General features: G+C 41.3%; 1 protein-coding gene across 1 annotated transcript; it reads left to right on the top strand.

The window, feature by feature from the left end:
* Window positions 1-6,778: 6,778 nt before the first annotated feature.
* On the top strand, window positions 6,779-11,250 carry LOC114182064. The gene is made up of 3 exons (XM_028068813.1): window positions 6,779-6,847; window positions 8,650-10,925; window positions 10,977-11,250. Exons 1-3 carry the CDS (start codon window positions 6,779-6,781, stop codon window positions 11,248-11,250), a joined length of 2,619 nt encoding a protein of 872 aa, XP_027924614.1.
* Window positions 11,251-11,619: the final 369 nt, after the last annotated feature.

Here is an 11,619-nt window from a genome sequence, read left to right as displayed (position 1 = left end):
GAGTTCATCTTTAGTGACGAATGCAAAAAGGCTTTCGATTGCCTCAAGAAGGCCCGAACCACCACTCTGATCATTTAGGCGCCCGATTGGACAACCCCGTTCGAGCTGATGTGAGATGCATCCAATTATGCATTGGGGGTCGTTCTGGCTCAAAGGATTGACAAGCAGATGAGGGTAATCTACTACGCCCCCAGGACATTGGATGTTTCCCAAGAAAACTACACCACAACAGAGAAGGAGCTTCTTGCGGTTGTTTTTGCACTTGAAAAGGTTAGATCTTATATGCTTGGTTCTCCTGTTGTTGTGTTTACTGACCATGCAACTCTGAAGTACCTATTGAAGAAGGCAGAATCCAAGCCTCGACTGATTAGATGGATGCTCTGGCTCTAGGAATTTGATTTGGAGATCCTGGATAGGAACGGAGCACAAAACTTGGCTGCAGACCACCTGAGCAGGATTGAAAGGTCTGTTGATGATGCTTCACCGATCCAGGATGATTTTCCGGATGAGAGTTTATTGACACTTTCTTCTTTTCCCTCACCTTGGTTTGTTAATATTGTGAATTACTTAGTTGCTTCAGTTTTTCCTCCATTAGCGTCCAAAGCTCAATGTGATAAATTGAAGAGCGACGCTAAGTATTATATTTGGAATGACCCCTATTTGTGGAAGATGTGCAGTGATCAGGTTACCAAGAGATGCATTTTGAACCACGAGATTGACTCGGTCCTTCAATTTTGTCATTCATCTGCATTTGGTGGTCATCTTGGCACATAGAGGATAACTCGTAAGGTGCTGAATTGTGGATTTTACTGGCCCACCATCCTCAAGGATGCGTGGAGGATTTGCAGCACATGTGAGCAATGCTAGAGAGTGGGATGAGCCATTTCTTGGAGACAACAGATGCCTTAACAACCCATGTTGTTCTATGAGGTCTTCGGTGTTTGGGGTATAGATTTCATAGGCCTTTTCCCTGTTTATTTTGGTTTCACTTACATCTTACTTGTTGTTGATTATGTCTCAAAGTGGGTGGAAGCTAAAGCCACCAGGACTAACGATGCTCGAGTTGTTATAGACTTTATCATGTCTCACATATTCTGCAGGTTTGGAATTCCTAGAGCTATCGTTAATGACCAGGGCACCCATTTCTGCAATAGGTCCATGAAGGCTTTGCTTCGAAAGTACGGGGTTATGCATAAAATTTCCACACCATATCACCCCCAAACTAACGGGCAAGACGAGATATCAAATAGAGAGATCAAGCGAATCTTGGAGAAGATTGTCCAGCCCAACTGAAAGGAATGGAGTAACAAACTTGAAGACGTTATCTGGGCTCATAGGACTGCTTACAAGGCACTTATTGGGATGTCTCCCTATCAGGTTGTCTTTGGTAAGCCATGCCACCTACCAATGGAAATAGAGCACCGAGCCTACTAGGCTGTCAAATCATGCAACTTCTCACTTGATCAAGCTGGGGAGGAAAGAAAGTTGCAGCAGAATGAGTTAGATGAGATCCGCCTGAAAGCATATTAGAACTCTCTGTTCTACAAAGAGAAAACCAAGAGATTCCATGATAGCTCCATAGTGAGGAAAGAGTTTGTTGTTGATCAGCAAGTGTTATTGTACAACTCCAGACTTGGTCTCATGGGTGGTAAGTTGCGGTAAAAGTGGATTGGTCCTTTTGTGGTGACTAATGTTTATCTTTATGGTGCAGTTGAGATCAAGAGCCAATCCACCAATAAGAGCTTCAAAGTGAATGGGCATCGTCTGAAGCCATTCCTCAGCAACCCTGCCTTGGTGGATACTGTTGTAGAGGAGACTTCCTTACTTGATCCCACTTCTGTTTCACCATGATTCAGGGAGTTTTCTTTCTCCTTCCTTACTTTTATTGCACTTGTCTAGGTACATTTGCTGATGTTTGATTGTTTGATATTATGCTTGAGTCAAATTGGGACAATGTGTACTTTAAGTGTGGGGAGAGCCAGTAGTTTGTCTCATTTTTTGTTAATTTATGTTAAGTTTCTGTTTTTTGTGTGGGACACTAACTTCACTTTTGGATAATGAGTTGTTAGTTGTTCTGTGGACTGATATCCTTGTTTTCTCTTTGCATGTCAAGTTGCTTTTGAATTGTTTTACCATGTGTGAGGATTTGAGTCACTCTTTATTCTTTGTTGTGTGATATATGCCTCTTGAATGCTTGCACAGTGGCCTTGGCTTGACTTTTTCTTATGCTTTTCTAATTCACATGGATGTTTGGATATGATTTAGGCAATTTTGTTCTGATGAGCCTATAGCCAGATGAGCCTACCTTGGACTGTTTCCGTTGATAGCCCTTTTTGAGCCTCATACTCTTTCATTGTTCTACAACTCATTACAAGCCCTTAGCCTGAAAAACCATGATACACCCTGCCTTAGGAAATTTTGGATCTTTGGAATTGTTTTAGGAATATGTGTTATCTTTTAAGTGTGGTTGCGCACAATAAGTGTGGTTGTGCGCACACCTGTTTTGTTCATGGATTTCTCATTTGTACATTTTATGTCGGACTTCAAAACTATTGTTTCTCTACTAAAAAATGAAAAGAAATGAGAAAAGAAAAAAAATTGATTGAAAAGAAAATAAAAGAAAGAAAAAAGGTTTGGGTTTGGGTTTGAGCATTGTGTGAGAATTGAATCTAAAAGTGTTGGAGTTTGGAATTGCTCTCATGTTTGATTTTGACGTATTTCCCCATTGCTCCTCTATTTCCTTTGGTTCTTTTTAGCCACTTATCCATATGTTCCACACCTTGTCCTCAACCCCATTACAACCTTGAAAAGTTCTTCTGATTTTGATTTGCATGTGTTTTGGTTTGGTTGTTGGTTCTAGAGGCTTGCCTAGTCTGTTTGATGTTCGTTTTTCAAGGGTGCTTTGAGAGTAAATAGTAGCCTAGAGATTTGAGTGATATAGTGCATATTTTGTGAGGTTATGTAGCTTTCAATTCTCTCTTTGAGCTGAACTGAGTACTTGACATGTTTTGAATTGCTTGGATGATGTTCATGGATACCTTGCAGCTTTGAATCCTTCTATGTTGGATGCGTTTCCATTTGTCTGTTTCGAGTCTGTTTGTCTTGTGTCTCTTTTTGTCTCTCTTGTTATGTCTGTGATGTCCTTGCTTTGCTTTACTTTCTATTTTTGCCCAGAGTGCAAAAGGGTAAGTGTGGTCGATTTTGATGAGTTATTATTTTCATCCATTCCACTAGCCTTTGTGTACCAATTTGATAGTTTTTCAGTGCTTAATTGTTTATTTTTAGTGTGTTTTCATTTGTTGCGCTTTATTGGGCCACTATTCCGAATTTGGGTTAATTTCAAATTATTTGGCCTAATTTTCGTTTTTAATTATTTTTTGGTATTTGGGTAAAACAATTTTGGAGCTTGGAAATTAATCTTCAGATGAAGAGAGTTGCCATGTCATTTCCACATCATTGTTACGTCTGCGCCATGTCAATCAGCCCGTCCACGTCATTGGGCCAGCATTTTAAGCCTATAATTTTTGTAATTCTGAGTGGCAGAATGACATTTTTATAAATAGGAGTGACATATTTGATGTGACCACATTTTTTTATGGTTTTCTAGCATGGCAATCACTTATTCTTCTTCTTCCCCCAATCTATTTTGACGATTTGGAGAGCACCCATGTTTAGGGTTCATGATTCTTCCACAAATTGGAGCAATTAGTAACGTTTTCTGCACATTATTTCTTTGAATTTGTGTTTTCTGTCTTATTTTCTCCTCTTAACTATGTATTTCGGTTTGCATTTTGTTGTTGATTTGAATTCCATGGGCAACTAATTTTCTTATGCACTGATTCCTTGCAAAGAATGAAATGAAACCTTGAGATTAATGTTTTATTGAGTTGAGTTTTGTTATTTCTTCGTAGTGGATTTGCGTTTGCGTTTTAATTGAAGAACCCAATCTGTTTTTGCTTAATTTTCAGAATGGGAAATTCATTTTAGTTGATTTTCATGCTTAATGAACCATGACAAACTCATGAGCGTTTGCAATGCTTAATTGCACGTTGAATTCGTGGTTAAGCTCTGCTTAGTTGTTTAATAGCAATTTTCGTGAGGAATAACGAAACCAATTCAGTTTGTAATCTGTGATGGGTGAAATTTCATTCGAAGCAAGGAATCTTTGCTGTTTTCGTGACTATTTAATCAAAACTGCAATTATGTTTTAGTAATTTTGTGTTGAAACTGAATATGCCAACCCCCTCTGTGTTATAGGTGTTGTGTTTGTCTGAAAAATGAAGCTTTGAACAAGAACATTGATCGTTGGGAGATGACTCTGGTTGGTTACCACATGTTGCATTTATCTATTTTAATTTGGTGGGGTACGACCTCTATCAGTCCTTGGTTAACTTTTTCTGCATAAAAATAGGCCACACAACTTGTGCACACTAATTGAATGAAAAAAATAATCAAGTTAGGTGTTTACAACACTGATTTTGCATCATAGTTATGAATCATCAACTAAACTTTTTAAAGGTTAAATTTGACGATTTTCAAAGAATTCGTTGTGTCAGCTTGATAATGTCCTACACAATATGCAGAACTGTTTTGAAGCATGCCATGAATGTTTTCTAGGTACTTTGGTGTCCTAATTTTATGCCTAAATGCAAAATCAGAAACTGTTTGACAAAATGACTCAATGAAGAATATGGTTTCACTAAGTGTTTGATGAAATGTTTGAATAAAGTAACATAAGAATTATGTCATGCAAATGACCTAAAATTTGCTTATATATGATAAACTTGATTAAGTGAATGCTAAAACTAAATTCAAAACTCAAAAATCACAAAACCACCTCTTAAACCCAACTTTGCTACAAACTAGTTAAGGTTTTAGGAGGAGGGATGCGTGAATCACTAACACCCTGCCCTCCACCAGCCCTTACAACCTATCTTGTCTCTATTTTTATAGTCCTCTATCATTTAAAACCTACTTATATACTTGTATTACAATTTTATTCTCAAATTTATAATATTAGCACTAATTTTAGTTTTAGGTGCTAGTTTTAGGTTCTAAGTAGTGAAATTATAATTTTCTTGTTAATTTCGAATTTTGACTTCATTAATATCTTTCTTGTACAATTCAAAAGTTGTCTACATAGTGGTTAAGTAATTAAAATAAGTAGAATAGTGCAGTTTTCATATTTTACAATTTTGGCCTATTCTAGTCACTAATTATAGGCATAGGTTGCCATATTTTGAGTCTTTGGTTTTTTTTGTAAGTTGAGGTTTTTCTTAGCTAGATTTTATCATTTTAAACTGTTTGGGATAGCTTCTTTCCAGTTTCTTAGGTTATTTTAGTATGGCTACAAATTGTATGTCATTCTAGTGCACTTTGTAAGGTTTGAGTAGTGATTTTTAGCATTTTGGTTTGGAATCAGTTTTTAGGTTATACTTGTAAGACCCGAGAAAATTAAATAGTTATTTAAATAATTATTTAATTATGACGAGTAATAGAAACATTTAAAACAATTAATGTGAGGAACAATGACGTGGAAAAGTACTAGCTCAAGTGGTTGAGAGTACTTTATTGTGTGTGAGGACTTGGGTTTGAGTCCTATGTGTGCCACTTGGGTGTTATTTAAATTATGCGTTTTATGTGTTTATATATACTGAATGCGTGGGGTGATGATAGATGCCTAGAATTGTAGGAGTTATCATGAAATCTGGATTGATTGAATGGTTTGGACTTGGTTTGGTATGTGCATGGGTGTGGGTTCGAACCTTGTTGAGAACTAAATATTTTCTTTTTGCCAATTTTTCCTTTGGCATGAATGTGAAAAGGTTTGGAAAACCTAGTAGTCAAGAGTGCCAATCCAGAAGGCTGAAAATATTCAGTAAATAGGTAATGAATACCCTTTAAGCCACTTTTTATTGTAATTTTCGTGTGGAGTGTAAAGAGCACTTAAGAGAGGAGTGAGTGAGAGAGTACGTGTAATTGGAAAGAGAGAGATACCTGGAAACTGAGGAGGAACTTTGGCAGAAGGATTCTGGTGTGGGCATACTGCAGAGAGGAGTTGGAAGGGAGAAATAGTGTGACGAGTGCAAATAAGTGAAGAGGAGGTTTGCTTCGAGACACACTCACCAATTCGGGTTTGAGAGCGGGAAATCCAGGTAAGGGGAGTTGTTTTTATTTGTTTTGTCTCGTGTTAACTGTATTGTGATTGAATGAATCGAATTGGATGAGTTTCTTTGCCTGATTATGCGATCTGTTTAACATTTCTGGGTTCTCGCCCAGAAACTGCCTGGCGGGGATGAAGGTGCCGCCAGGCGGCACATCAGTATAGTCCAGTTCTGGGTTTTTGTTTCGAGTTGCCTGGCGGTGAGTTGAATCCCGTCGGGCAGTGTACTAGGTTTATTGACCTTTTGCTGTGATGTCGGGAATTTCATCATGTGTTGAGGTTCCATTTGATATGTTTGCCTTATTTGATGATTGATTTTACTGCTACGATGTCTCTACGAGTGGTTAGAATTTAGGTTGCGATTGCGAGACCTAGGGGTTCAAGTAAGGGTGTGAAAGGTTCTGAGTTATCAAAAGTTTGATATCAATGATGTATTTATTTGATTGGTATGGGATTATGAAGTGGTTTGGTGGTATAAAATGATCGGGTTTCGCGAGAGTAATGAGTGGTGATGGATTGAACAGTAGAATAGAAGTGAGTTCGTAGGAGCAAGGAATCTGGGATTCTCCCAGACACTGACGTGTCGCCTGGCGGCATCCTATTGGCCGCTAGGCGATGGCCACTGGAAAGCTTCACACTGGGAAGTTTGGTACAGTGGCGGTGAGAGGAATTATGGGCGAAATGGTTTCGGAGAGAAGTTAGCTTGAATGGTGGTAATATAGAGGAATAGAAGGAGATCATGTCTGTATCTCGGGTAAGGTATTGGTGTACGTGCAAATGGGGTGCAAAGTGGTCTAACAGGTAATAAAAATGATGGTAAATTCTTAATCTGATGTTAGAAAGGTTGATAGTATTGATCGATAGTGTTAGACAGGAATGATAGATAAGTTGGAATTATGAATTTCAATGGCATGCACAAATGGAAATTTGGAGGAGTTATTGGGTAATGGACGAGTGCTCGAATCATTGGGTAAATATATGATTGATACTGATAAGCTTAATGGGGTAACAGAAATGAGTGGAATTTGGTTCTGCTATTGTTAAACTGAGATATGAGGTAATTTGCATAAGTGTAGGTGAACCCCAATGGAAAGGGTAAATGATAGTGATGGGTTATAGGGAAACCAAATCCAGTTGTATAGATGGGGAATCAGAACCAGGTACTGACTCATGAGTGAACAATGTACCATAGAGTAATCTGTATCATAGAGTCAACCTAACAGTGTTCCAAAACCTGCAGTATAATGCTTCTGGTATGGCGCCTGGCAGATCGCTGATCCCGCCAGGCGATAGGAACAATAGGGAGGATCATTGCATTGCGTGGCGCATGGCGGCAAGGGAGTGCTATGCCAGGCGATGTTGGAAAAATAGTGGCACTAGAAGAGCGCTGGCGCTTGGCGGCGGGCAAATACCGCCAGGCGGTCTGAGCCTGTTTCGCCAGGCGGTGCTGGCTGGTGCGCCAGGCGGCTGTGCAGCAAGTTACGAGTCGTGTGTGATGTTTTAACTGATAATGATGCTTTGCTTGGATCGGGAGATGGTGTGCCATGAGCGGGTAGGTTCATGGATGGTGGTTGACATGTGATGATATGAGCGGGGAGGTTAATATCCAGTTACTCTCACGTGGGGATACGAGTGAGATAGGTTCGTATGTTCCGTGCTCACGGTGAGAGATGCCACGTGCGGGGAGGTACGGGGCTGGTGGATCACATGTGTTGGACTACGGGCGGGCAGGTCCGTAGAGTAGGACTACGAGCGGGGAGATTCGTAGAGTAGGACTACGAGCGGGGAGGTTCGTAAAGGCAGGACCACGAGCGGGGAGGTTCGTGTGAGCATCATATTCCCGAGTTCAAGGCTAACCAGTTGTGTGATTTGAAGGCTATAAAGCCTTGGGGTTAAGGTCTTGGCCAAGAACTATGTACAATGAATAAGATGGGAATATAAGTTATCTTATGTTTTATATTCCTGTTACTTTATTTTCTCAGCTCACCCTTTCTTGTTTGTGTGTTTGTGTATGGCGATGATCGTGTGATTCGTTACACGGGAGCAGATGTTGACACAGGTGGTGCTGAGGATGTCAGGCGACGGAGTGAGGGCTAGCTTGGGATTAGAGCTAGGATTTTGTCCACATGTATTTCATTATGTTTTTGTTCATGAACATGAATATTGGAAACTTGCAACACTTAAATATTATTTTATAAGTTTTGGCGTGTGTTTTTCATAAATTTAAATTTTTCCGCGTTGGGATAATTATTAACGCGTCCTTTGATATAATTTATTTCTTTTATTATTTATTTTTTTAGTAATATTCCTGAGGGATGTTACATTTGGTACCAAAGCAAACGTTTTGATGCTTTTGGGAAAATTGGGAAGTGAGTTGACGTTTGTTGTGTGAAATTGATTGATGTGTGTTGATTGTTAAATTTGATAGAGTATAATTTAATCTTTAGCTGTTTGATTTTAACAGTTGAAATATGTGGCGTGCACAGGTAATGGCAAACAGGAGGCATAGAAACACCGCTGGCGCTGATGAGATTGCTAACGCAATCCACAGGATGGTGGATGCGATGCAGCCTGTGGCAGCACCACGTAGAGCCATGATTCCACCTGTGAGACCTGTGACCATGGAAGACTTCATGCGTCACAAGCCAGCTAAATTCACTGGGAAAGCCACCCCAGATGAGGCTGACGCATGGCTCCGTGAATGCGAGAAGATATTCAGAGTGATAGAGTGCACGGAGGCTCAGAAGCTCAATTTCGCCACCTTCTTGTTGGTGACCGAGGCAGAGTATTGGTGGATGAGCATGCAGCAACAAATGCTAAACAGAGCTGAAGAGGTGGCTTGGGCCAGCTTCAGGACGAGGTTCCTGGAGAAGTATTTCCCTGACAGTGCTAAACACAAGCGCGAGGCAGAGTTTCTCACCCTACAGCAGGGGAACCTATCAATGCAGGCGTATGTAGAGAGGTTTGACTACCTCTTGAGGTTCTATTCCCAGACGGTGACAGAGGAGTGGCGCTGTAGGAAGTTTGAGGGCGGCCTTAAACATGAGCTGAGGCGTTTTATCGTACCGTTGAGGGTGCGAGAGTTCTTGATCTTGGTTGAGCAAGCCAAGAGCGTTGAGCAGCTGGAGATGGGACCCAGTCGGATCAACCGCACACAGAAGAATAATGCTGAGGGCAGGCAACAGAAGAAGCCCTATAGTAGACCAACTTCGTCCTCACAAAAGTTGAGATGTTATAACTGTGGGGGAGGGGAACACTTACGGAGGGATTGCACTAGACCCGCCAGTAGTGGAGGTAGCGGTATGAGCACTCGCAAGTGCTACGCATGTGATCAGCCAGGACACTTCGCCAACAAATGTCCTAATAGGAAGACTGCTCCAACATCACGATCTCAGCCATCCTCATCTGACAGGCCGAGAGCAGCAGACCTGGTTTTTGCCATGACTAGCACAGAGGCCACCCGGTCAGGTAATTTGATTCTGGACCGTTGTTTGCTTTTCGGTAACAGTGTGTTGGTATTATTTGACTCAGGAGCTTCACACTCCTTCATATCCCATGACTGTGTGGAGAGATTGGGGTTGTCTACTCGTGACCTTGGATGTGAGTTGATAGTCTTGACACCGGCATCTGGACAGGTTTCAACAAATTTAGTTTGTATTGGATGCTTGATGGAAGTAAAGGGCAGACGCTTCAAGTTGAATCTAGTTTGCTTGCCCTTGGAGGGATTGGAGGTCATACTGGGAATGGACTGGTTGTCTATCAACCATGTGGTACTTGATTGTGGACGGTGCAGAATTGTGTTTCCAGACACTGAGGGGATAGAGTTGATGACATCAGGAGAGGCAGTGAAAGAGATGAGGCAAGGATTTACTTGCTTTGTGATAGTAGCCCAAGAAAAGAAGATGAGTACCGAGGAGCAGATCAGCAGAATACCGGTGGTGGATGAATACGCCGATGTATTCCCGGATGAGATACCTGAGTTACCACCCAGCCGGGATATAGATTTCTCAATTGATCTAATCCCTGGGGCGCGCCCAGTGTCAGCAGCACCGTACAGAATGACACCAGCCGAAGTAACAGAGTTAAAGAAACAGATAGAGGACTTGCTAGAGAAGATATTTATCCGACCCAGTGCTTCACCGTGGGGAGCCCCGGTGTTACTAGTAAAGAAGAAAGACGGTAGCTCTAGGCTGTGCGTCGATTATCGACAGTTGAACAAATTGACGATAAAGAACAAATACCCATTGCCGAGAATTGATGATTTGCTCGATCAGCTTAGAGGGGCAGGAGTATTCTCCAAAATTGACTTAAGGTCTGGCTATCATCAGATCTTAGTCAAGCTAGAGGACGTCCAGAAGACAGCCTTCAGATCGAGATATGGACATTACGAATATGTTGTGATGCCCTTTGCAGTGACCAACGCTCCAACTGTCTTCGTGGATTATATGAACCGCATTTTCAGGCCCTACCTGGATAAATTTGTGGTGGTATTTATAGATGACATCCTCATCTACTCTCGGAATAAGGAGGAGCATGCGGGCCATCTGAGAATTGTGCTGGAAATGTTGAGAGAACATCAGTTGTACGGTAAATTGTCCAAATGTGAATTCTGGTTGGACGAGGTGCAATTTCTGGGGCATGTGATTTCTTCGCATGGTATAGTAGTGGACCCGAGTAAGGTTGAGACGGTGTTGAAGTGGGAAAGACCTCAGATAGTAACAGAAGTCAGAAGCTTCCTAGGGTTGGCTGGGTACTACAGGAGGTTTGTAGAAGGGTTTTCTAAAATGGTGAGTCCATTAACTTAACTCACTAGAAAGGATCAACCCTTCTCCTGGACTGATAAGTGCAAAGAATGCTTCGAGGAGATGAAGAAGAGGTTGACTACAGCTCCGATTATCATTATTCCAGATACCAGTAGAATGTTTGAGGTATACTGCGATGCATCCTACCAGGACTTGGGTTGTGTACTAATGCAAGAAAAGAGGCCGGTAGCCTATGCTTCTAGGCAGTTAAAGGTGCATGAGAAGAATTACCCTAAGCACGATGCCACAAAGTCGGTAATGTTGATTTTCATCCCATTCCACTAAAAAGACTGTTTCAGATCTTAATACATCTTAGTCATACCTGGGTGTATGCTAAGACGGCTTTTATGCCCCTCCTCCATTATTTGTTTCCTCAACCTCCAATTTCCAGGCACACAGACTCTATCTCTGAACCTTAAGATACCATCTGTCCCGATCCTGTAATCCTTCCCCTTCTTAGTCCCAATCCAACTCACAAATTGCTGCAACTCAGCATCATCCTTCTGTTGGTCACGGATAGTCCCCAACACATCACTAGTCAGTGTAAGAACACTGCATCTGATGGAATCCTCACTCAGTTGTATACCCAGGTTCATATCCCTGAGTTTCTCAATCAACTCCAGCTCCTTCACCATCATGGCTGAGATATGCATC

Source organism: Vigna unguiculata, chromosome 4 (genome assembly GCF_004118075.2).
Source record: "Vigna unguiculata cultivar IT97K-499-35 chromosome 4, ASM411807v1, whole genome shotgun sequence".
Classification (NCBI taxonomy): domain Eukaryota; kingdom Viridiplantae; phylum Streptophyta; class Magnoliopsida; order Fabales; family Fabaceae; genus Vigna; species Vigna unguiculata.
The sequence above is the reverse complement of the archived record's forward strand: the minus strand, read 5'-3'. Positions and strand labels throughout refer to the sequence as shown.